This window comes from Paracoccidioides lutzii (assembly GCF_000150705.2).
Source record: "Paracoccidioides lutzii Pb01 unplaced genomic scaffold supercont2.3, whole genome shotgun sequence".
Lineage (NCBI taxonomy): Eukaryota > Fungi > Ascomycota > Eurotiomycetes > Onygenales > Ajellomycetaceae > Paracoccidioides > Paracoccidioides lutzii.
Window position 1 is genome coordinate 646,713 of NW_015440949.1, and position 25,747 is coordinate 672,459.

A 25,747-nucleotide genomic window follows, 5' to 3' on the forward strand; every position below is an offset into this window, starting at 1 on the left:
GGGGGGGGGGGGGGGGCATTCATGACAGTGTGGATTTTGGAAAGTAGCTAGCTGAATGCTTTTGAAGGCTGTTTGCGATTGCGGAGATGGGCGGCTGACGACCGAAGAGAGTGAACAGAGCATGGGATGGATATACTGGCTGAAAATCCGTGCTGCATGAGTTCATTCTTCTTACTCTTTGATCTAGAGATGTGGGGGCGGAGGAGCCGACGACGGAGGAGCGGAGTGACAGGGCGTCATGTTGGGGCGGCGGGAAGGGAACGGACGGCATCTAAGTTTACGTAGCGCACGCCACAATACGCGTTTTCTCAACTCCCTCGATTCAACGTTCAACATCAGCTCAACAACGTGAATATTGATCGGCAGTTGAAGACTATTTGCACCAAGCTCCTTTTTAACTGTACTGAGATTGCTAAAACAATATGGGATTTCTTCTTCGGATGAGACTGGTGCAGTTGAATCAGAAGCAGCAGTCGTAGTTAAAAAGAAAGCTGCTTTACCCATGAATCTCTCTCTCCACATCGAAGATGCCTCGGATGCCTGGGAACACAAAGTCAGTTGAACTCTCCAACACGAAAAGGAAACTAAAGAGTATTCTATCTTTATTTTATTGGTAGTAAAACACTAGCAGAGAGATAACCTAAACTAGAGCAAGCTGATAATTATTAAAAAGTTGATTTATTTTTTGAGACCTGCTGGTAACAATTCCAGAATTTCCGCTCGAGAAGCTTCTCGGTAAAAAATACACGATCCGGTCTAAACAGTTTTCTTGTTGATCCAATCTCAAAACGATAACTGGTTAACTAGTCAACTGTGGATTCTGTTAACGATTAATTAGTTAATCACTAGTTAACTAAGTTAGTTTGACCAGTTGGTGAGTTGACAAGTTCACCAGGTGAGTTAACCAACCGTTGTTAAGTTGTTAACCAACCAGTTAACGTTACCCTCTACCCTCCCATCTGATTACATAAACTATCACATGGTAACTTGGCAACTAACCCAACTAACCAACAACCAAGTTAACCCAGTTAACTGGTTAACTGATAATTAACTTCCGCCGCCGCTCGTCACCCTCAAACTTCAACTTCTAGCTCTGTCCTCGTGCTTCGTCTTCTGCTCTTCTGTCCCTGCATCCACCCCCTTAGCACAGCCAGCGCGCAGGCATGGCAGGGACCAGATACTGTTGCTGGCAGCGTCGTTGTTACCGTACTTGCCTTACAAGTTGCCCCTCCCTGGACTTGTAGAGGTGGCTGTCCGCCCGCCCCCCCCCAACGCCCGCCAGCATATTATCATCAGCTTAGTCCTATATTCCTGGCCGCCTCGATTTCAGATGCATCTGCCGGTGACCCCGAACCCCGAGGCCTCCTGGACAACGTCATCGAGGCGGTTTATAAGGTTTGCAAGGTCCCCCCGATGCTTGTTACTCCCCGTGTCTATCAGCTATCTCAACTCCCAAATAACGGCTCACACGCGTCGCCATCCTACCACCCTAACTTCCATTCCCTGACTTCCTGGGACGTTGGGCCGGCGGAATACAAACGAGCCGCTGATATGCTGCTGGTCCACCAGATTGGCAGCGTCCGCATAGGCGAAGTTGTCCGGTATGGATGTTCCCGGTTTCTCTTGCTTAAAATTATTTTCTCTTGCCAAAATTATTTATTATTTTTATGCTCATGCGGGACGATCAGGTTTACTCTTACATACACCCCTTCCGCGGATCATATCCACCCCACCCCTACGGAGCTCTTTGTCAGAGCTAGAAATACATCTGCAATCCCGCTGCGTGCAGCCTACCTACATGGGCCTTACACTCTGTATACCTCCTGTTACCCTGCGTCTTTCAACCCCAACCAGAAATACGAGGACTACGAAACCCGCGGCGTCCCACAGTTTGAACCAAATCTAAAGGCTGGTGGGTCTTTTAACGCTGTAATCTCAGTGCCGGAGAGACCTGCAGAATTGCCAGACTCGCGGTCGTCGCTTGAAGTGGATCCATATAGCGTCACTTGGATAATCGAAATTGCATCGCAGGTGATTTTTTCAACCAGCGCTGCTGTGAACTTCGAAGTCCTGGTCGGTAGGGATCTGAAATCTTTGGAATTAGGGGCGGCAAACCCGACAGTCTTGTCTGCTCCTGGCCATGTTCGCGAGCTCTCCAAGCGTGGCTCAAAGGGACACCTTGAGAAATCCTCGGGGCTAATGAAGGGAGTATACTCAAGCGCCATCAACTTGGTGGTTGATGATACCGCTAGCCTTTGGAGCACCCCACGTTTTCCGTCTTGGACTGAAAAGGAAGACCTTCGGAACCTGGAGATGGCGCAAACGGACGTTGCCAGGGAAGCCCATGAAGCTGCTGAAAGCCAATCCATCAGAGAACAAGGAACCCAAAAGAAGCAGAAAAAGGTACATTTCGTCATCTTAACACATGGACTACACAGCAACCTCGGGGCGGACATGCTCTATCTTAAAGAGAGTATAGACGCCGCTTCAAAAAGGGCACGGGAAGATGCACGGAAGCAACGGAATAAGGCTAGGGATGCTCAATCCAGACCGACAACAGACTCAGACCACCCATGTATCCCCGATTCGCTCTCAGAGGATAATACCCGCACCGGCTCAGAAGAAGATGACGAGGACGATGATGAACATGTTATTGTTCGAGGGTTTCCAGGTAACGCTGTTCGCACTGAAAGAGGTATTCAGTATCTGGGTAAACGGCTTGCAAAATATGTCCTCCTCATGACATACCCTGACCAGCCCTATCTCCCTGTCAAAGAATCACATCGGAAATATGGAGCATTTACCAGCCACAAAGATTCAATGCATCCTGGCCATGCGTCTCATTCTGGCAGCACAATCTATCGCCAGGACCCTAAGAATTCAGGTTACGCTTACAAAATCACAAGTATCAGCTTCATAGGTCATTCTCTTGGCGGTCTCGTTCAAACATATGCCGTTGCTTACATTCAAAAACACTCTCCAGAGTTCTTTGACAGAATCAAACCTATTAATTTTGTGGCGCTTGCATCCCCATTTCTCGGCCTTTGTAACGAAAACCCAATATATGTCCGGTTCGCTTTGGATTTTGGCCTAGTTGGCCGGACTGGCCAAGACCTTGGTCTTTCTTGGACTGCACCAACGAGAGTACGAAGTGGATGGGGCGCGATGATCGGAGGCTTGGGAAACGGCTCCTCTAATTCCCATAAGCAACCAGATCCCAAGTCAAAGCCTCTGCTGAGGATACTTCCAACCGGCCCCGCTCATGTAGTGCTGAGGAAATTCCGAAATCGTACAGTATACTCGAATGTCGTGAATGATGGAATTGTTCCATTACGAACGTCATGTCTTCTTTTCCTTGATTGGAGGGGCCTTGATCGTGTTGAAAAGGCTAGACGGGAAAATGGTCTTGTGGGAACCATGGCAGAATGGGGATGGGCTGAAATTACTGGTGCTAACGTCAACACTAATTCGATGCGTTCAACGAAGCCAATGGCAAATGCCGGCAGTGGCGATAGTGAGCCCCCAGGAGAGAGGAGTGGCAAGTCGACCACGCCCATATCACCGAAAATTGGAGAAAGTGAACTGCCACAAGCCCAGCGTGATCCCCTGGAAGGCCAAGGTGAAGGTCTCAAGAATTCTCTAGAACTTCCGAAGCCATCCCAGTTTTTTAACATATCAGACACCACGGGATCCTCATTTGGGTTGAAACTAGTGAACGATATTTCTCCTCCTTCTCAGGGTCCTTGGGCCAGTTTCCTTTCTCTTTTTAGACCACATGGGAAAAACAACCGCAATGCCAAGGGCACAAAAATCTATAAACGGAGTCAGACTGTTTGCAAAGATGATTCGCCCGAAGCCTCATGGACAGATAGACCATCCGAGTCACCCCGTAGTGGATTGGTCAGAGGCGATTCTTTATACCAGGAGGAAAATCTCCATGCGCCACCAAAGACTACATTTCTTGAAGCAGCCGGTGATGTGCTCAAACCCCCAATACCATCTGCAGATTTCATCCTTGATCCTTCAACACGTCCGCGAACTATCTTCCACGATCGTGTGTACCATCCATCGGATATCCCTCCGCCTCCCCGTGTTAGAAACCGCAGTTTTTTCTCCTCTTCCAGCATCATCAATCTTCCCTCACCCACCGAAAACTCCAAATCTCCAGACCAACACAACAGCCCAACAGTCAAACCGGCCTCGGATGCTTTCTTCTATTCAAGCAGTGGCATGAAAGTCGAGGAGAAAATTGCCCGTGCCTACCACAAGGACTTATCTTGGCGCAAAGTCCTCGTCCGCCTAGAGCCTGACGCGCACAATAACATCATAGTCCGCCGCATGTTTGCAAACGCCTATGGCTGGCCTGTCGTGAAGCATCTCGTCGATACGCATTTCGCAAACACCGCTGCTGCTCAGACGGCAGATGAGTTTGAAAGTGGCGCTGAACGCGCTTTGCCAACTAGCTACCCAGTCTCAGAATCTGGAAAAGAGGTCATTGGCCAATTCGATGCCCCTGGTCAAGCATCAGCAAAGAAACCCAAAAACAATAGCTGTGAACACACATTAGATTCATCTGAGGAAAGTAACAAACCCCAGGAAATGCTTTTACCTTCCTCAGCTCCCACCAACCACACTGACTCCGCGGATACCAACAACAATCTCGCCCTAATCAATCCACAACCGCCGTCCAGCAGCATGAGTCGAATTTCCTCTTTCCACTCCAGGATCTCATATCAGGAGTCCTCTAGATGGACGGATCGGTATCTCGAAGACAATGTCAACGGTCCTTATGACTCCCAAGACGAAGGCCACTTTCGCTGTAGCGGTATTTCCGTGACTCATGTGACTGAGGGCTATGTTGTGAGTGACGAAGTGACGGAGTCTCCAACAAAGATGTTGGGCGCTGCGACGCTTGATGCCAAAAATGAACAGAAAGAAGCTAAGGCTGAGACTGAGACTGAGGAGACTTTGGCTGGCTGCTCCTCTGGTGACTTTGGAGCGAAACGGGCGTCTGAGCAAGGTCAATGAGGATCCTTGGTTCTAGTTCCTTTATGGATTTTTGGATTTCGTTCTTCTTTCTTTGTCTTTTCTGCCTCTATGGGGATTTTAATGGTTTTGGTTTGTAATGATTTTGCCAGACTCATTAGCCCGTCCTCGCCCTGCGATATCTATCCCCTAAGGCAACGACATCATGTGATGACGTTTACTGCATATATGTCCACGGTAGAGCTTCCGCAGCTGGAAAAGCCTGACGCACTCGGAGTTGTTCATTCCTTGTTATGAGTATTATGTACCATATTGCTTTTTAAGCCAAACCCCTTCCCCTTTCTTATACTTTCTTCAAGTACTTATTCCGTTCTACCTTCGGTCTCCCTTCTGTTCCGTTTGGTCATGAAATTGGATGAATTAAGAGTTGATGTGCATATATGTTCATTAAATTTCTCTTTTTGAAGGCCACCAGCTGCTGTTTTTCCCATTTTACCGTTGTGCTATTAATCCTCTTTTGTCAAGAAAATCATGGTCAAAAGCAAAATAATATACAACAGGTTTAATAATTGTTGGGTGTACATGGAATAGTCCGTTGACCCGCGACGCCCATCACACGTGACTTAGGCGTATATAGACTAGCTAGATCTCCTTAACAAGGATAAAAGTAATATATAGTTATGTACCGTGATCTCTTATCCGCTCATGCCCCTGCAGCCCCTGAAGTTTCTATTAGCCGCCGGCATTTGACCAGTTGTTTCGCTCCGTGATCTAGATAGCCCGTATTTGGCGTAGCTAGCCTCCGCCTCCCGGGTGCAGATCTGCTCCCAGAATGGCACAAACTGTCAGAACTATGATAAAAACGCCCAAATACGTAGTATTTTCTCCACATTAAAAACAAGAGTTTCCGATGGTTGGAGCGGAAAATGAGGCGAATACGCCGCCACCCCTTCCCACCGTCTCAGGGCTCGTCTCTGCGATACCTTACTATTGACTCCTGCTACATCTCAATAATTTCAAATAATTTATCTTTGACGGACATTTAATCATGAAAATTACCCAGAAGGCTTTGTGAATACCGTCTTTGAAATCTGTAACCTTTCAAGATATATGTCATCCAGAGATTTTGGATATATCATGCCTCCTCTGGCTCTAAGAGCAATATTTCCTTCAATATTTCGAGCCGGCCAGACAGGTCATCTTCGACTCTCATTGTTGCCTTTGTCAGATTTTCGGGTTGCCCACAAAGCATTGATGTTGGTGGTTATCTAAAGCGCGAAAACAGCAGCCGAGGAGGCAGAAGCCAGCATTCAGGGGAGTTTCAACCGTAGTTGACCTTAAACTGTGGGCGTCGGGTGAATTTAAAACCATAAATGAGGAGGAAGCGACGAGCCTCCAAGATGATACTTCTTAGATAGTTAGTGTTTCTGTAGAGGATATACGCTGTGGTTGAATGGCTTACACCAAGGTAAGTGGTAAGTCAACATCAGGGGTTTAGCTTCTCTATCCTGCGCCGAGTCTGCATGGCGCACAAGTTCTAACAAATGGGGGTTGGGCGTCCATTGTGTCGAACTGTTGGTAGAACCATCCCCATTGGATGTTGCAGGGTATTGACCAGGGTTGAAGGTCATGGAAATGTTAGTTGTGCTCTGTGTACATGCACTGAGTTAACAAATTGCCTGATGAATATGCTTATTGTGATGTATAAGGAATTGGCATTGTATCATACACCGCGGCTTTCCTTGAGCGACGTGCTTACCAATCAATTGAATTGTGGGTGAAAATTTGTAAGGTAGAATTTCCTGCTGATGATGAAGGGCAAGTGTATGCTTTATCCGCTTTGAAGAACAACGCATCATAGCTTCAAAAAGGAAGACAAGAACACCATTGCTCAGTCGCATAACCATCTTCGTCATCCTTTTCCTATGAAGTAATTTTCACGTCATTATTAGCATGATTGATCCCATCCTCATACCATTTTTTATCCATCCCGGCCCTCTTCCGATCCTCCACATTAAATGGTCCCCGAAGCGGGCCCCTGAAATGCCTCCTAACATTCTCCCGGAACACTTGCACTGCATCCGTCCCTTCTTGCTCACAAATCCAACATAACCACCTATGCCCAGTCGTCACATGGGTGATCTCATCGTTATGAATGATTTCTAGCGTTGCCACACTCTCCATATCCCCCGCATTGCGGAATTTCTGGATTGTCATGGGATTCACGTCGAGACCCCTCGCCTCATGCACGAGGGCGATGATACTTATTCGCGCTCGAATATCGTTTGCGGTCTCTGTGGCGGAGAGCCAGAGGCCGTGGTGGACAGGGAGAGCTCCGAAGCGTGAGTCCAATTGCTCCAAGCGCGCACGCAGCAGGGAAAAGTGTTTAGCTTCGTCAGCAGCGACTTTGAGGAAATCATGGAAGAAAGTACGGGGGAGTTCCTTTTGCGGTTCTGAGTTTGTCCGAAATGTGGAGAATCGCACGCATATGTCAATGGCGAGATCGATTGCCCAAAGCTCGATGTTAGCCAGGGAATGTAGCATAGCAATACGGCTTTTGAGCGTCCCGCCACGACCTGGTTTGGGAGTTTCCCAGGGGTTGACCTCTGCCAGGTTATTTTGGCGGGGTGGTTGGTCCGGGGGTGCCACAACTCCTCGCCCCAAAGGTAGTGGAGAGGTGGAAACTTCGTTTTTGGTGAAGAGAGAGAAGAGGTGGGTAGTTAGTTCGATTTTGTGTTCGGGATCCGCTGTGTTCAGGATGTGAACAGCCCAATCGCAGAATGTGGCGTGCTCGTCTAGATAGCGAGGTACAGATTTGGTATCCTCTCCCTCTCCTTCATCTCCTTCTTCTTCTAGGAGCTCACACGCCGCAGCGGAAGTAGTGGTCGTAGTCGAAGAAAGCTCCATTGGTTTCTTCTTCCTTTCGCGCCTCTGTTGCTTCTTCTTCTTCTTCTTCTTCTTCTTCTTCTTCTTCTTCAACATGACCTTCTCGCTGACGGGTTCTATTTTGCTCAACGCCACATCTTCATCTCCTTTCTCCTTTACACTGTATCTCAGAGTCACAACCTCGCCTTGGATATCAATGGGAAAAGTGCAGGTTTTGATGCCCACACTAGACTCTCCGGTCTCGACGTTGAAGTCATATGCATGCCATGGACAAGACACAATGTAAGCAGAATCTTCAATATCAACCTGAGATTCGGCCATGGGGCCTCCCGCATGTGGGCATTCTGCCTCCATGGCATAATATGACCATCCATCTGAGGTTTCGTTGGCTTTTGGTGTGGTGGAGGGCTCAATGCAGGGTAAGCGGAAAAGAACTAGCCGCTTACCATCGGAAAGATGAATCACATATCGAGCCTGTGTAATGTCTGAGAGTGTGCCTAGCCTGATCGACATAGCTATTGTAGTGGAATATATATGCAGTGGTTCATAATCTTCAAAGAATACTCTTAAAAGAGGCTCGAGGAGAAACTTGGAAGTGTGGGAAAACATTAATCCGGCCCATCAAGCCCAACTTTGGCGAATCAGCCCCTTGGAAGCACATGACTAACAACTACAGACCTACGAGGTAAGCAGCTGCTCTACGAGTGTATACAAATGTTGACTTGAGCATGACGAACCAATTACTACAATTCCTACCTGGCTTTCCTCAGACGGACAAAGGCGTCATTACTAAGAGGATAACAGTGAGCAACCCCGCATTAGACAACTTAAATATAATCCTCCCGAGGCAATATCCAAATAATGATGATGATGATGATGATGAATTAATTAAAAACACAGTTCCTCTCTCAAGAAAAAAACAAGAACAAGAAAATATTGAAACATATTTCTCCAATAGGTAAATGGCAACAGATATAATAGAAAGAGATATGACCGCCTTCCCATGATGATTATCAAACAGAAATGCACAAACAAAAAGCCCGCTTAACAAAAATTACCAAGGACATAGCATCGTACAAAACATAAAGCGGTCAAAGAGAGATAGGAAAATATGCTCTGAGAATGAATGAGGAAAATAAGCAGGTAGAACATAAGATATTCAAAATGCTCTTATACGATGCCGTTGCGAAAGGATGGAATGAAATTCAAAATTGAAGGGACGCAGGTGCTGAAAAAACAATCCCTGCATTGTGTGTGCTGTACTAACGATCAGCGTAGGCATAGACGTCATTAATACCGTTCGTAAGCAAAAGACTCCAATCAATATCACCTGTGGTCCAGGCGTTGTTCGTAACCGTATATTAGAAAGATCTGGTCCAAAGGTACACACTTTTCTTTCACCAATGTTGCCCCCAGGAAGGTTCCCACTACGTAGAAAGCTAATACGGCTGCCTGTTCGACCGGACCTCGTAATATTCGTATCTTATATCTCGTGGCGGTGGCGAAGGCGTATGATCGCGTAAAATATGGCCCGTCTCTTCAAACGGAGTGACAAAACCCTCATTATAGACCTGCCACGGCAGCATCTGCATCTGCACTGGATAAAAGCGGGGCTGCTCGTTCGGATTCATCTCGTAACCTCCAGGCATAGCTATATGCATACGGCCAAAAAGACCCTGCAAATTCCTGGCCATCTGTTCGTCCCTCACCTCTTGCTGGCGTCTCAGGTGCAATTGCCTGGTCATATGTTCATCCATCTCCTGCCAGCGGTGCAAGTGCCTGGCCATATGCTCATCCCTCACCTCTTGCTGGCGTCGCATATCCATATCCATCTGCCGCTGGAACTGCATCGGGTTCCCCCATAGGATGTGGTTGGGGAAATGCCCCTGTCTCCTCCGCATATCAATATGGTTTAGACGGTCCGCTTCGATGGCGGCGTTGCTGAACCAGGGACACTCGCATGTCTTCCACTTGGCGCCGCAGATCATACAAAATTCAGCCGTACAGCGGCAGGTCATGTGGTTGCAGCCCTCGCGCAGCTCGACCATGGCCTTACAGTTGAAGCATTTTTGCCATCCCTCTTCCTTGGCCACCTCCGCAAAGAGTCTGGTATCCTCGTCCTTCGGACAGTCATTACCCATGTGCCATTTGCCGTTGCACAAAGCGCAGACTTTTGTCCTGCACTTGGAGCATTTGCCGTACTTTCGGCCGCCGGTGGCACCGGAGCGGGTATTGAGGTGAATATTGCTGGGCTTGATCCATTCGCCGCATCCCTTGGCGGGACAGTATATTCTGTTCTTTGTGGTGTATTCTTGGTATTTCTTGTTCCATTGCATCTTGAATTTCTGGTCAAATAGTTTGTCGACGTGTTTGAGAGGGATGTGATCTGATGTGCAGCATTTGGGGGGCATATGTTGCGGGTCCTTCACGGACAGCTCAAATATGCGTTTGAGGCAGTCCCCGCACATTCTGTGGGAACAGGCAAGCTTCGCCACTTTACTGATAGGAATGTCGTCCGAGAGACAGGTCAAACATGTAACCCTAGTTTCAAGATTCAATGCGTTAACTTATAAAACCACGCATTGACATTAACATGAAATTTCACATGCTACATACTTCTTCTCCACCACGGGCTTAGCAGGAGATGGGCCACGAAAAAAAGTTCCGAACACACTAGGACTCTTCCCACCCTCCCTCACCAGCGCTGGGCGGTTCTCTGGTTTTTCTTTGACAGCTACCGTCGGCGCCGAGCGAAGGTGAGCAATCACGGGTGGAGCTTTCTGTGCTTTCGAGGGAATCTTAGTTGTCTGGTGGGTAGAACGTCCCCTGGAAGGGGAGCTTGATTTGGTTGTGGTATAAGAGGAGTGTTGAGGAGGATCAGATACCCTGGAACGTCTGCTAGGGTATTTCTTTTCCCAATGAGCCATCACGGTGCGTTGGGTAGTATTTCGCAGAAGAACTGGGCCTTTCCCCACAGTAGAGTTATGACTTTCTCGTGGAGGCACTCGGGTAGAGTTCGAGCGCTTGGGTGCTGATAGGCTCGATGAACGATCGATATAAGAATGCCCCCTAGCAGTTCGGGAGTCAAAGTTCTCATTCCGGCAGCTTTCGCGAACGGATTCGTCAGTTTCCTTCTCCGGAAATTCGACCCGGTGAGACTTGCGCCGACGGTGTTTATTTTCCCCATCCTCATCGCGGTGTCTGGATCGATGATGGCTATGATGGTGATGATGACGTTCTAATCGAGATGACATTATGATATGTAATGTGGATGAGCTCCAGCGGTACCCAAATAGTGGGGATCGTAAACTATTCGTTAGTTCGTCCGTCCCCTCAAGAGCTCTAATCGTGCAAGTGAATAGAGAGAGCGATGTCCACGTCCACGTGAATTCAAGGATAAAAGTCAGCTGTATATACAACACTCTCGACAGGGTTTCCAGAGTGCAAGCTTCGTTTTATTTTGGATGTGTGTGTGTGTGTGTGTGTGTGTGTGTGTGTGTGTGTGTTTTCTTTTTTTCTTTTTTCTTTTTTCTTTTTTCTTTCTTTTCTTTCTTTCTTTCTTCTTTCTTTCTTTTTTTTTTTTTCACCCTGGAGAGCAATTGATTGTAACCTTGGAAACTATCAGGCACAGCGGAGGTAATCCGGAACCATCAATATGACAGAAAGTCAGTTTATTCCTTTCGAGACGATGTATTTCTCGGGGAAGATAACTTTCGCAGCATATTTGTCCGTATGCCAGTCGTAAAGGAAAAAAGCAAGGGAAGAAGAAGGGGTATTAATCTCGCCTTTCCCACGTCCTTGCTCCCCCTTGAATACTTTTTTCTCTTGTTTTACAATAATGTTTATCTGGTTTGTTGGAACGGGAGAAAAAGTAACCCAAAGAAATGCTCACAGCCCCTCACCACCATCACAGAATATCACCCATGTCATAACGTCCCCGCCAGCGAGGGCTGCATGAACTGTTCGTTCGCAACATGTGTATGGATCGGGCGGGGGGAAAGACTATGATGACGATGGCCAACAGTGCGAATCTTCAATCAAATACACGAGACATCCAACCCCAGCCCAAAAGACATTTGATTTCTTTATTTATTTATGGTGGACGGGCCTAGGATAGTTTACCGGGTATATTTAGCTTGTTAGGGCGACTAGGCCGATTAAGAATTGTCAGTACGGAGTAGTTCACGGCGTATTCATTGGGAGAAAACATGCATATGTTCTTTGGGGCCAATTGGCAACAGCCTGACAGGCAAAGGTGAGTGCCACTGGGTGGTGACAGAGCCGACAGTGATCTGGTAGCTTTGCATGCCACGCTTTTGGGCCAACGTGAAAACCAACAGTTGCTGGCCAGCTGGCAGGGCGAGGATGTCCTAGTCAGATCCAGTCGTATCGATATTTGACCGCCTCGAGAGTCAAAAGGTGAGGGGCCTCCATGATGTTACACCAATTGGACGAGTAGTTGAGGCGGGAATACGCTAAAAGCAAAACAAGGCTGCCGACACTGGGTCAGTTTCTCCTCTTTTATTTCTTCTCCAGTTCCTTTTGTATGATCCTGTCGTTGGGTGTGAAGTTGAGCGTGAGATGAAGCAAGTCTATGCAGGGATTTCCAGTGAATGAATACCGGTGGGAGTGCCTAAAACGGCGGGGTCACGTGGATAAACGGTTGCGACTCTGGGAACCCAACAGACGAATTATTATATTTATTTATTTTTAATGTTCGAACGGGAAATATGTGACCATGCCCAAGCTACAAATACGTTTACTATGGTCCTAGTGGAGCACCTTGGGAAAAACTAACATGGCCAAAAGCAGGCGGTTTCGGCTACGCTGTGACTTCAAGTCTTATTGAATAGACGATTGAAAGCGGACATTGTATCGATGATGGTTCATCATCATTGGTATGCAAGAAGACTTTGAATAAAAAGAAACAAGCATGGGATTGATTCTATCTACTTGGTTCTAGCAGTCGGGTTTGAACCTGTATCTATCACAATCGCATATTTCTATCCGAACATCATTTAAAATGGGTATGTGTTGAGTGAAGCAGAAAGAAATATTTTTATATCCCTTTATCATTGCATCGTCAATATTCGGCTACGCCCATACGGGAAGTTGAAAATAAATAAAATAAAAATAAAAATAAAAATAAAAAAATATAAAAAGTGTCCCAGAGTCAAATTTGCCCCGACAGAGCCTATTCAAACGCCGACTTTCAAATCCCATCCAAGAATTATAAATTAAATTGATTGAGAATAGCCGCGAAATGCATTTTAATGGTTCCATCGGCGACGTATCCCGTAGGAAGCATTCTCAATGAGAATAATTGAAAGTCCCCTGCATATGTCCCCAGAGCTCCTCGATAATCTCCTTTTGACCCTCCCCATTCGGCGACGCACGGACAGCAAGGTACTTTCTCCCATCAACTTTCCCTTCCCATCCACCGGGGTTCCCGTCCACCACAATTCCCCCAGCTTCTGTCAGAATGACCCAGCCCGCACACACATCCCACGCCCAACAGCCGCCCTCCCAATACAAATCAAGTACCCCCGCGGCCACGGCACACAAGTTAAGTGCTGCGGAACCCATGCTGCGCATCGAATGCACCATAGCTCCGCCCTCTTCGCGGCTCTTACCGAGTCTCTCAAAGGTGCGGATTTTGGTCTCCCAGTTCTGCCCGTGGCGATCAGAACCCCACTCAACAGCTATGAGAGCACTTCCAAGGCCCTTCAGGGGCTCAATCGCGTCGGGTCCCTTGAGCGGAAGCTTTGTCTTGCGGTTCAGATATGCGCCCTTGCCGGCTATGGCAGTGTAGAGAGTTTTTGTGGAGGGGTTGAAGACGACGCCAACAACGGGACGCTTCTTGATGGCAAAACCTAGAGAGATACAGGAGTTTGGGAAACTGTGGACGAAGTTTACGGTGCCGTCGATTGGGTCGACGATGAAGGTTGGAGCTTCTGTGAGGGGTTTTGAGGGGTGGTAGGTTTCTTCGCCCATGAATCTGTGCTTGATTGGTTAAGTTGTTATCGTGCGGTTGCAAAACTTCGATTGGCTTTATTTGAGTATACTGGTTTGGACAGAATTTAACATCACGAGAAAGGGAAGACTTACTCGTAATTTGGATATTTGGATTTGAGCTCTTTGGCAATCATTGCTTCAACCGCACGGTCATATTCTGTTACCAGGTCGGATGCTGTATGCCAGAAGTCCGTACGTTATTACATCTTCCAACAGAGGTCCGCCTGTAGACAATTGGGGAGAGAGATTTACTGTTCTTTTTCGAGCCAACGCAATTGACCAATGGCTTAGCTCCAGTGATGATATCCGCAGCCCGGTAAGCCAGGTCAATGAGGAAATCATGGATCTCCTGGAGATCAGGCGCTAATGATTTGACGCTGTTTGCTGCGACCATTTTTGCTGACGGTACTGTCCTGATGTTTGGGCCGGGGAGGGCTAATTGCGGAGAGGGGGAGGGGAAAGAAGAAGCTGAAAGGTGTAATAAAAGGGGTGGGAAAAGTATACAGAAAAGTTTCTGTCCTGGGTTAACGAAACAACCAATTCTTTTACTTAAGCTCAGAGGGTTGGATCGTAGCAAGGTGGAGAATTGTAAAGTAATTAAGGTTAATTACTTTTATACCAAAGTCAAAATGGGAGACCACAAATGGCGAAAAGCAGGGAATTCAACATTTATATACCCGGTCCAAGTGTCTAAGACAACCAAGAACGTAGTAACGTAGAACGGGAATTAAAATATTCTAGAGTTTTGTAGAATTGATGATCCTAGATGTATGTAAATACCTTGATGCTGGTGTATCATGAGGTTTCGTTTTATTAGTGAAGAAACACAAATTAAAAGCCGAAAAAAAGGAAATGTTCCATCAAATCTTCAAGGTCCCCAAAAAATTGCGGAGAAATTCGAAGATCTGCTTCGTCCATCACATCTCACCCAACATTGAATAATCCGGTATACAATAACAGCAATTGAAGATAGCAGTAACTGCTCTTCGCAATGAAATATCCAGACACTCAGCCAACCATTCTGGAATCATATCTGCGGGTGATACAGGGTACCTTATGGACTGTACCACTGTAACCAGGTGTACTCAAACATTAGTTATCTAGAATGCCTCAAAAGAGCTCATATCGGTCTTGATATATCTCACACCGCTCCCAAGCGAGGACAAAAACTAGCCTCCGTTGTTTCGAGTCAATGGACCTGCATGATGCAAAGTTCCTCGGGACCCGATGGAGCCAGGAGGGATAAGAACAGCCTGCAAGTCGAATCAGCGCATCACTGCATGCTGCATGCACCAACGAGACGGTGCCATTTGCGTAATCATGGGTCTTGATTATAACTTAATTCCCTTTAACTACAGACTAACTCGTTTGTTGTACCGGCGAGGTTCGCACTCAATTTCCATGCTGATGTTTTGTCTTGGAGTTTCATTCATTTCAAACGTTCAACGCCTGTTTTACAATATGCACGCCGCTGAGAAAAGCGCTTAACCTCCCCCCCCCCCCCCCCTACTATTAGATCAGACATTGCACCCTGTCGTTCAGTTATGCCCGTACGCGATCTCACCAAGACCCGAACAATAGGCGTTCTTCTCCCGTGATATCCAGGCACAATGCAAGGTCTCGAACTCTGTTAATTGTTCATTACTTCGGAACAGTCTAATAAAGACACGGCATAATTCCTTTTCTTCCCATACTGCAGCTATATCAGTGATTTCTGTGCTTGTGATACGTCTTCTTATCTCTTATGCTAAGCCGGCTGGTTGTCGGCAAATTGATGTTTCTAGCGTCTGGCAATGTCGAGGCTCAGGCGGACTTGATTTTCGGCAGAAGTCTCGGATCGGGAACTTGGGAACTTTGGAACCTTGATCTAGAAGGACTAGCAATGCACCATCGAGGAACGGAGCAAATGGATGTGACGGTGTGGCTGGCGGAGAAGAAATAGAAAGATTAACAGCAATAATTCTCACCAAGCAACTTATTTAAGTAGCAGCCCTAGCCGAACCTGCTAGCAAGCTAGAGACCCAATCAAATCGACACAATCTTCGTTTTTGTGGTGTTAATTCTAATCCAATAAAGGCGGACGGACCTGGGTTTAGCGACGTTTTTTAGCTGACTGTTTTAAAATAGAAACCGAATAAATGATGTTAAAACGCCCTCAATCCCCGAAGCAAGCAGTATATAATAATATGTGTGATCAAGAAAGGAGAGATTCCCCCGGGACATTAAATAATAATATAATAATAATTATACAAACATGGAAATAAGTGACGGGCATTCGTTATATAATATAACTACCTGATAAGAAGGTCGGATTGGACAGCCTGCAATTAACTAACTAGTTAGTTAGTTAGGGCTTAACTACTGACTAAGCAAAAAAAAAAAAAATAATAACTAACTAGTTAACCAGTTATAAGTTAGCTATTCTGTCGTCATATTTTGCATCGCAAAAGCGCAACAAGGATCGATTGACGGAAAACCCGACTGTTATATTTCCTGTAATTCTCCAACAAATACCCGGAGAACTGCTACTGGTACGCTCTTGCATCTGGGCACATTTCCCATTTCGTGTCGTAGTATTTATCATATCTTTCACCAAAATAGCGGACATATTATAGAGGGCACAAAATGCCCACCGAACTAGAAGAGGTATGCAACATACCTCAGTTATTGCGCTTCAAAAGAGATCCCCGGAAAACTTTGCATTCTCTCGGATTTGGTTAACTGACGTAGAAGCTTGCGCGATGTATGCACATATAACTAGCTCGTCGAGTTTCTTCATCATGGAAACACCCAGATAAGACAAATAGGTCCGTTAAGGTCCCTCTAGACTTCCTGCTGCATATTCTATAATGACCCCCTTTTCATGATAGAATTTCCCTTCTGTTGTGCACGTATATCTGTGTTATCGCTAACTAGTTAGCTGATGCCATGCAGCATGTGAAAATCTTCTTGGATTCTCGATATCACAGCCCTCGCTTTTTAAGGTTCATCAACTTTTGCCAGTGCGCGACCTTAAACTGCTTGTTCGGGATTATGCTGTAAGTATCTTCAATATTTCTCTGCAAAGGAAATATAAAGGTGATTTCAAGTAACCTGAAAATGACTCTTTGAGAACGGACTGACGTTTCCTGACCCTCTAGCCCATTGCAAAAAATGCATTGACAATCTTGATAAACCTTTCCGGGGACGAGGAAGTTCTTAAAGAATTAGCGGAGGATGACGCTTTTCTGGAAACCCTCTTGGGCAAAGTAACGGTATTTACATACATTGTCCGCACTTAATTCTAGGCAAAAGTCATAGACTAAATGAAAACCACAGAACAAAAAAGAATCAAACGTCAACGAAATCACCATGCTCCTCGCCAATCTCGCCAAATCCGAAAGTTTCAAACGCATAGTAAACCTAACCCGCAGCGTGCCAAAAGGTGTTTCCGACTCCCCCAAAGCCCTCGACCAATTAATGGACTGTTTCATCAAGGGGCAGGACGGGGGTATCAACAAAGCCGCTGACTCTGACTATGACTACCTAGCCTACCTGTTCGCAGACATATCTAAGTTTGAAGAAGGCAGGGCCTACTTCATGACAAAGCAGGACTACGACTCTGTCATTCCCATCACCAAACTCACCGTTTTCACTGAACACCGCAGCCACATTCGCAGAAAGGGTGTAGCATCTACTCTAAAAAATATCTCATTCAGGATCGAATCGCATCCGCAACTGCTGGCTGAGTCAGATGTTAATATCCTCCCTTATGTACTGCTACCTCTCGCGGGACCCGAGGAGTTCACGGATGAAGAGAGCGCGGCGATGTTGCCGGATCTACAACTCCTGCCACCAAATAAAGAGCGGGAATCTGATAAGGGTATCATATCTACCCATCTAGAAACATTGCTTCTACTAACCACAACGAGAGAGGGGAGGGATCTGATGCGGGAGGTGAAAGTGTATCCGATTATACGGGAGTGTCATTTGCATGTTGATGATGAGGGGGTGCAGGAAGGGTGCGATCGATTGGTGCAGGTGCTTATGCGAGATGAGGAGGGCGAGGGGGGTGCGGAGGAGGAAGCAATGGCGAAGGCTAAAGTGGCAATTGAAGATAATGTTGATGAGGACGCGGAGATTGTTGAGGTGTTTTGATACAATAAGTATCATCCGATGATATTTAAGGAGCGCAATCATAATCATAATAATAATAATAAAGGGGACTAGCTAGCTAGCTTCCCATTAGAATAGCTGGAGTCTGTGAGAAGACCATAAAGTTAAAAGTGCCGATCCATAACATATTAATGGTCTCTGAGGATATAGCAAAACGGAGGGGTTATATCTATCAGTGGGCTCTAAACAAACCCGCCAACTCAAGCTGGTGATACCGGGTTGAAAAGTTTAAAGATCATGAACCCTTTCACATATATATATATATATTTTTATCGGGTATTCGTACATCGCCCGTCCAAGGGAATCTGTGCCACGCTAGGCGCCTTTGAAGGAGCGCAGAATAAACGCGCGGATATAACTAGCTAAACCTTGTCCATCGCGTCTCGCGTCTCTCTCATCTTTAGTAGCTTATGCAAGACCATCAATGATCATCTCACAAACTCGTATTTTTGATAGTTAGCTGATTTCTTCTCGGATATTTTGAGATTATGAATTGAATCAAGACAAAAGAGCTGGATGGCATTTGAGAAGAACAAGAAATAAAATTGGCCGTCAACTTCTGCATCTACTCTTACACTCAAATTGCACTATTTACCCTGTTCAAATCCTCCACCAAACCCCCAAGTCATCTGGTTATCGCCACTACTTTTAGACGCCTCCAATGAGAGCAGCTTGAGAGTAATAGCACAAATCTCCGCCATGGAGATGCAATCGAACTGTTATGGTACGTGAAACGATAGCTCCTATTCTTTTCTTAATATCATATTGCCCACCCACATTTCTATAATCGATTAACAAATTTAAATTTCATTCCTAAGGATCATATTTCCATTCTCTATCCGCCAGCCCTTGGACCCGAACCCGAAATCCGCCCCTGCATTGCTGAACTGCTGCGCACAGGGTATCAACCACCAGAACTAATCCTGCGCGTTGAGCGTGTCATTGAAGTATTAATTACTTCCAGCACCACAACAGCATCATCATCATCATCGACATCTGAGCAACCGAAACGCAGATCGCTCCGGATTTTTCTCAGTGATGGCGAATTGGTGATACAAGCGCTGTTGGGGAAAGCGTTGCATCCCTTGGCTCTGACCGGGGAGATAATCGCGGGGTCTGTGGTGAGCTTGGATCGGTTTGAGGTACGGAAAGGAGAGAGGATTGGGGAAGACGGAGGCCATGTGGTGTTTCTGGCTGTTTATGGGTTTCGGTGTTTGGGTGGGATGAGGACTGGGCATAGTAGAGCGTGGGCGTCAGCGACAGCGAGAGGGAGTGAAGTGGAGAAACGGGAGCCTGAACGGAAAAGGAAGAGGGAAGATGATGGTGGCAATGATGAAGACGATGTTGACGAATTTAAACGTACAGAAAAACGTTTTAGGTTAAGTGATGTGGACGAAGGCATGAAGATTTCAGAAGATGTCCATGCGTTTAAAGCTCAGAAGTCCGAATATTTATCAGAAAACTTGGACAGAGTATTTGATGCTGGAAATGAAGTTGTTCAAGTCCTCAGGGATTATGAAACTACAGATCACCAAACCCGTCCTGGTGTTTGTCCCGGGCAGCCAGCGCCAATTCAAGAGCCAGAAAAATGCATCCCACAAGAACTACCAATACTCAACGATGGCCTTCCCAAATTGCCTGAAGCCAGGAAACCAACAACCCCCATCCCATCACTTCCAACAGGAGAAACCGCCCACACGATCATCCAAAACTCCAAAATACCCACACCCCGCCCCTTCAAGCTCCCAGGTATCCTAAAACCCATCAATCGCCCCCTCAACCTCCTTACCCTCTCCCAACTCCTCCACCCACCCAAACCCTTACCAAAACGCAACTACCTCTGCGACATCCTCGCCGTGATATCCTGGATATCGCCCACCATCGTGAAACGCCCCCACATGCCGCCCAAGCGCGATTTACGCATCATGGACCCATCCTTGGAAGATCACCAGCAAAGGACTGGAGTATCCGTTAGCGTGTTCGTGAATGCGGTGACTTTCAATCCGCCCGTGGGGACCGTGGGGCTTTTCCGCAATCTGAAGACCCATGAGTGGGAAGGTGTGAGTTTGAATGCGTATGAGAAGGATTGTTTGGGGAGGGAGTGGTTTGTGAGTGAGAGAGGAAAGTTAAGGGAGATCATGGAAGTGAACAGGTGTAGGGGTAGATTTGATGTTAGGGGTTTGGAGGGGTGGTGGAGAGGGAGGTGTAAAGATGGTGGGGATGAAGAGGGAGAGTAGCGAAGGTTCTTACGAACGGGAGTCGATAAAAGGGCCTTTTTACTTTTTCTTCTTTTTCCTTTTTTCTTTCTTTCTTTCTTTCTTTTTTTTTTTTTTTTTTGTTTTCTTTACTTCTTAGTACAATTGCTTCTCGAAATTCTGTAATGATGCCATGATATAAGAGTACCAGCTGAGCAATGCATCTGGAGTGGTACTCCGGTATAAGATTATATGTGAATATGACTTAAAATAGTAAATCTCCATTATTAACTATGAAAAACATCTGATGGCAACAAATTCATAATAAGCATTATGCTTGAGGATAGCGTGTTAGGAGAACGTGTGTGAAGAAAACATTAATAGACAAAAGAAAAGTAAACTCTAGAGGATATTAACACCAGAAGAAATTTCTCTGTAACATGTCCAGATTATGGGAAATAAGTTACAAAGTAATCAACAAGAATTAAAAGCAAGAAGCTTCAGAGATGCCATAATTAAATCTTATGATCAGGCGCTGTAGGCATTGATGTCCAGATGATGCTCTGAACAGATGTACATGAAAGAAAATGAATCAACAAAGAATAATGAAAGATACCAGAAATCACAGGGAAGTAACTATCACACAACCATGACAGATGCGGTAGCTCACAGGTGTACTGCATCGAAGAAAAACTGCCATCGCTTAGGTGCTGTTGAATCGCCAAACTCACCACCGCAGTGTATCAAAACACAAAGAAAACCGTGGTTGAAAATTGGTTTATCGTGTATTCGCAAGACCCAAGTCATGTAACTCGTGTTGCAAATTGGGCTCATTTTGTGGCGATACTTTGGGGCGGAACAAGTCGTCGCCAATATCCTCATTATCCGTAATCAAAATTATGTTCCTTGCTCTAGCAAATTCATCCTTGATAACGCTAAGACCTCTCATGTTGACACCACCGGCGACATTAAGCTTTGTTCTGAATGGATCCTCGATGGCTAAATAGTACCTTTGTCTCCTCCGGGCAGGGTTGACATGGTCCCCTCCTTCACTAACGTCCCACCCCTTTTCATTCTTCGCCATCTGTCCACCGCTGATTCGGACCGAAACAACGTCAGTCTTGTAACAGAATCGACGACGCCCTGTGATAAATTTGCCTGCAGAGTAATAGTCAAAAAACCCCCTCAGGAGATCGACGACCGGTTGTTTATTGCGTGTCAATTTCCCCTGATGCGCAGCCTTCTTTCTTGCGGGGACGTCTCTCCAATAGAACACCTCGCACCCCTCAATCCACTGGAGTTCGCGGAGACCAATGCTGGTGTGCTGCAGGTTTGGGAGAACAGGAGGATCGACGACGTTGAGAAGGAAATGTAGGATCATTAAGATATAGCCGTACGAAGAGAGGGTCCGAGTTGAGGGGTCGTTTGTTCGACGTGCGGTAGCCCAATGTTTCACAAATGTGCCCATCTCCAATACGCGAGTGTCACAGTTGGCATAATTGTGAAGGAGTTCCGTCGAGTGGATTGCCAGATCACCGCCTGAGGAAGGGAAATGGATGATGATGTGAACTCCTGAACAGGTTTTGCGATGGCCGACTACTTCAGCGCCAGTGGCTGTATTTGGCTAACTCTTTTGGTAATGCTGTGGATGAGGTTTCCGTTGTTTCAACAGATGCATCGCATACAAAGAGTTTTGTCACTCTTCCAGGTAAAAATGACGTGAACAATCCATTCCTATGGAAGGCCTCTTTCAAAACGGTGGGCATTTGACTCCTCAGATGGTAGGGCATATTTTTAGAGACCAATTGCAGATCTGCAACAGAAGTCGGTAACACAGATCCCGACTTGAAGCTGCCATAACAAAAAAATATTAACAATCACATCCGCAAATACATCAATTTCCTCCTTGAGAAATCCCTTCACAGCTTTATTTGACACCACGATCAAATTGCAACGGAATTTCTCAGCCCTAAGGATATGGTTATAGGACAAGTTCCATTCCTCGATTCGTGCGGTGAGGAAGCGAAGATAGTTATGATCAGTCTCTTTGCCTGGGGTTGACATAAAAGACCGACCAGTTCTGGACATCGCCATTGTTGAATGCGGAGATCCGAAATGTAGAGCAAAAAGGAGAAAATAATGATAAGTCAAGTGTTTGGTAGACTTGATTTATCTCAAGCCTTGAACAGTGGGACTAAGTTGCAGGAATATGCAGCTTAAGGGGTATCTAAACAAAAGAGAAACTCAATCACAGAAGATGGGATTGGATGAAAAAACACTTTTAAATCAATCTTCAAAGGAGTGCACAAGCATTGACCAAGTAAAGTCATCAAGCCAGGTTAAAGAGTGTTAAGTGTGCTTGATTGCCTGTTGTTGTAATAGTTTAAATGAAGAATACAGCGAGACTCATGAAGCTCAAAGTTTGGCTAACAAGTCAACTAGTTAGCTAACTAACTAGTTGACCAACGAGCATTTGCTTATATAAGACATATCATGTGACCCTCACTCTCTTCTTGTTCAACCTCGAACTCCTAAACTCCCCTCAGGTCATTGTTCATTCATCTCGATAAAGAAACAACAATATATTTGACTTGTGTTGCTCCCTTCTGGTTGTTCCTCTCTCAAAAGAAAAAAATTTCACTGACAAGTACATCAACTTTGTGCGAACTGCCTACGAAAATTGACCGGTATTCCGTTACCTCTGTACGACTCTCCCAACCGCCCATATGCAAGCTACAGCTCTCATGGTTCTCTACCGCAACCGCTGAACCTCCGAACAAGGCGTTTCCCCAAGGGATTCACGACTTTGATTAACCAGTTGCTATCTGTGCGACTCTTCCGTTTATCTTACGTTCTCAATAGACTCTCGAGATAATACTTTGTCGAGGACACAATACCTCTTAACCATGAGCGCTACGCCACCCAATCCACCTACACCAGCGCGTCACCCTCCTCCTCCTGGTCCAAATGGACCGTTCATTAAAATACGTCGCCTAAATGCAGACCCCTTAGTCCGCCCGAAGAAGAAACCAATTCCGCGTCCACCAGGTCAAGGCCAGCCAGGAGGTCAAGCTGCCAACGGGACAGCAGCTCCAAGGCCTCGACCTCCACTAGCTGTACCTAGACCAAAGCCTTTAGCAAAGCCCAAACCTATCACCCCCAGCGCAGACGACTTGACCGTAAATGGATTTAGCGGACCTTTGCTTTCTGAGACTTACGTTGATTATCCATTGATAACCACCAAACGTGCATGGAGGGAGGGCTTAAAACATCATATTGCCAGATTTGCCTCGAAGAAGAATATAGATCCGAGAGATGAGTCACAGTTTACGCGACCGGTCCGTTTACAGCGCCGCGACCCTCGTACCTTGAACACTGGGCCAGCAACCGAGAAAGAGGGCCAGGTCCCACGAAAACAGAGTGAGCTCAATGAGGCTGAGCGGGAGGAACTGGAGGCTAAGAAAGCGGCAAGGGAGAAGGAACGTGCAGAGAATTTGGCACAAATAGCGCCGTCAGCTGCCACTGCACCAAAGAAGGCCAATGCACCGAAGCAGCGGACTCAGCAGGTATTCAAATCTGAGATGACACCAGAGGAGATGGCTAGAGCTCGGATTAAGTATGAGGAAGCGCTGCCTTGGCATCTGGATGACTTTGATAATAAGGGAACTTGGGTTGGGAACTATGAAGCGGCCATGTCGGAGACGCATGCGATGTTTGTTCTTCAAAACGATGGAAAGATGAGAATGGTTCCGATTGACAAGTGGTACAAATTCATCACCAAAAACCCCTTCAGAACTCTATCCATTGAAGAGGCTGAGAAGCACATGGCAAAGAAGAACAAAGATCCCCGGTGGTTTATTGAGAAAGAACAGGTTAGAATTCAGAAGAAGGCGCTTGAGCAGTATGCCAAACAGAGCCGACTATTTACTGGGAAGAGAGAAGGGTTTTTAGGGGCTGGTGATGGTTTTGAAGGAGATGATTTGGATTTCGAAGAAGACAGATTTGCTGACGATGAAGAACACGTTGGGATGTTCGACGAGGACGAAGATGTCAAAACAGCTGAGAAGCGAATAAAAGAGGATCAACTAAAGGCCAATATTTTCGATCTTAAGGATGAGAAGATGTACGACGAAGAGGAGAACCAGGAGAAAAAAGAAAAGGAGGAGCTCAAGAATTTTGGAAAGCGCGTACGAAAAGCTCTTCAGCGGAGAGAGAAGAATTTTGACTACAGCAGCGGCTCGGATGCCAATCCTTACTCTGATGAAGAGGTGTGTATATTCGTATCCTCAAAATGACTCTCCCAAGTATATTCCAGACTGTAACTAACCACATTTATCCTACAATAGAGCTCAGATGATACCGAAACCGAGCGCCTAAAAGAAGAACAGCGAAAGCTAGAGGAACGCGCCAAGAAAGAGAGAGCCAAGGAATCCGACAAGAACTCCGGGGTTTCAACAAAGGGCACAAATACCCCCTCAGGCCGCCCCAAACACACCGACCCGCTCAACAAAAAAGGAGCAGCATCCCATTCTACTCGAAAACGTCCTGGTTCCCCCAATCTCTCGGAAGCCAGCGGCACAGATACCTCCCGCAAGAAGCCCAAGAGCAAACACCACGATGCCCAACCTGAATCACGACCTATCTCCCCAGGCCCTGCAGCGGCCCTCCAGACCCAACGCAAACAAGGACCCGATCAACACGGAAGGAAACGTGCCAGAAACGGACCCGGATCGGGTAGCGATGGTGAACGGGCAGCTGGCTCGGGCGCCGAAATGAGCGACGGAACAACAACTGTAGCTTCTAAGAAACTGAAACTCAACCCGCCAGCCGTGAAATCGCGGGCTGGGACGCCTCATGGTTCTCGTGCGGGGAGTCCAGCTGTTCCAGCACCGACGACACGCCCCTCCACACCCGTCCCGGCACCCGTTGGGATGCCTTCAAACCTCACCTTCCCCACTGCGTCGGAAATTCATTCCGCGATACCCGCTATGGGTATTGCTAGTGGGGAGTTGTTGAAGATATTCCGTCCTCGTATTGGGGATTCGAAGGAGAATCATCGGAAATTCATTGCTATTGTGCGCGATGTGAGTATTTATGGGAAAGAGGATCGGTTGTTGAGGCCTGGGGTTCTGAAGGAGGGGTCGTGATTGGATTGGTACGTGGATGAGTTGCGATTGGGGTGGATTATGTATGGATTGGCTTTGGCTTGTTCTTTACGGATTTTTTGATTGGACAGTGAAGAAGTGTAGCGAGTGGGTGGTAGAATGGGAAGGGGAAACAAGGGGGAGAGAATTGAGCCGATTTCCATATTTCTTTTTTTAAGCGGATAGTAATGATGGCTGTTGATTATATAATGGATATGGACCTGCCGGTTGGGTTTGGTTTGATGTGTTTTTCTACGTCATATATGTGCTGTATGGTATGTAGACGGTTGGTGACTCCTTGTCACGTTTGTGTATTCAGGAATTTATTTTTCACTTCATTTTCGCCATCCGCCTTGAATGGCTCTT

At 46.5% G+C, this 25,747-nt stretch overlaps 9 protein-coding genes across 9 annotated transcripts; 5 read left to right on the forward strand and 4 right to left on the reverse strand.

Annotated features, from left to right (window-relative positions):
* Window positions 1–527: 527 nt before the first annotated feature.
* Window positions 528–5,028, forward strand: PAAG_01515 (hypothetical protein; the record flags this gene model as incomplete). Its single annotated transcript, XM_015844368.1, has 3 exons — window positions 528–553; window positions 1,092–1,601; window positions 1,689–5,028. The coding sequence occupies 3 exons, from the start codon at window positions 528–530 to the stop codon at window positions 5,026–5,028; spliced, it is 3,876 nt and encodes a 1,291-aa protein (XP_015701276.1).
* A 1,881-nt stretch (window positions 5,029–6,909) lies between these two features.
* On the reverse strand, window positions 6,910–8,385 carry PAAG_01516 (rieske domain-containing protein; the record flags this gene model as incomplete). Its single annotated transcript, XM_002796462.1, has 1 exon — window positions 6,910–8,385. One exon carries the CDS (start codon window positions 8,383–8,385, stop codon window positions 6,910–6,912), a length of 1,476 nt encoding a protein of 491 aa, XP_002796508.1.
* A 926-nt stretch (window positions 8,386–9,311) lies between these two features.
* PAAG_01517 (IBR domain-containing protein) lies at window positions 9,312–11,126 on the reverse strand (the record flags this gene model as incomplete). Its single annotated transcript, XM_002796463.1, has 2 exons — window positions 9,312–10,413; window positions 10,489–11,126. 2 exons carry the CDS (start codon window positions 11,124–11,126, stop codon window positions 9,312–9,314), a joined length of 1,740 nt encoding a protein of 579 aa, XP_002796509.1.
* A 2,056-nt stretch (window positions 11,127–13,182) lies between these two features.
* Window positions 13,183–14,281, reverse strand: PAAG_01519 (inositol monophosphatase; the record flags this gene model as incomplete). Its single annotated transcript, XM_002796465.1, has 3 exons — window positions 13,183–13,870; window positions 13,981–14,062; window positions 14,140–14,281. 3 exons carry the CDS (start codon window positions 14,279–14,281, stop codon window positions 13,183–13,185), a joined length of 912 nt encoding a protein of 303 aa, XP_002796511.1.
* A 1,350-nt stretch (window positions 14,282–15,631) lies between these two features.
* On the forward strand, window positions 15,632–15,829 carry PAAG_11291 (hypothetical protein; the record flags this gene model as incomplete). Its single annotated transcript, XM_015846965.1, has 1 exon — window positions 15,632–15,829. One exon carries the CDS (start codon window positions 15,632–15,634, stop codon window positions 15,827–15,829), a length of 198 nt encoding a protein of 65 aa, XP_015703387.1.
* Window positions 15,830–16,512: 683 nt separating this feature from the next.
* PAAG_01520 (DNA-binding protein HGH1) lies at window positions 16,513–18,024 on the forward strand (the record flags this gene model as incomplete). The annotated part of the gene is made up of 5 exons (XM_015844369.1): window positions 16,513–16,533; window positions 16,618–16,630; window positions 16,822–16,925; window positions 17,028–17,141; window positions 17,206–18,024. 5 exons carry the CDS (start codon window positions 16,513–16,515, stop codon window positions 18,022–18,024), a joined length of 1,071 nt encoding a protein of 356 aa, XP_015701277.1.
* Window positions 18,025–18,741: 717 nt separating this feature from the next.
* On the forward strand, window positions 18,742–20,279 carry PAAG_01521 (hypothetical protein; the record flags this gene model as incomplete). The annotated part of the gene is made up of 2 exons (XM_002796467.1): window positions 18,742–18,766; window positions 18,889–20,279. The coding sequence occupies 2 exons, from the start codon at window positions 18,742–18,744 to the stop codon at window positions 20,277–20,279; spliced, it is 1,416 nt and encodes a 471-aa protein (XP_002796513.1).
* A 736-nt stretch (window positions 20,280–21,015) lies between these two features.
* Window positions 21,016–22,325, reverse strand: PAAG_01522 (hypothetical protein; the record flags this gene model as incomplete). Its single annotated transcript, XM_015844370.1, has 2 exons — window positions 21,016–21,861; window positions 22,131–22,325. The coding sequence occupies 2 exons, from the start codon at window positions 22,323–22,325 to the stop codon at window positions 21,016–21,018; spliced, it is 1,041 nt and encodes a 346-aa protein (XP_015701278.1).
* An 818-nt stretch (window positions 22,326–23,143) lies between these two features.
* On the forward strand, window positions 23,144–25,384 carry PAAG_01523 (hypothetical protein; the record flags this gene model as incomplete). The annotated part of the gene is made up of 2 exons (XM_002796469.1): window positions 23,144–24,505; window positions 24,584–25,384. 2 exons carry the CDS (start codon window positions 23,144–23,146, stop codon window positions 25,382–25,384), a joined length of 2,163 nt encoding a protein of 720 aa, XP_002796515.1.
* Window positions 25,385–25,747: the final 363 nt, after the last annotated feature.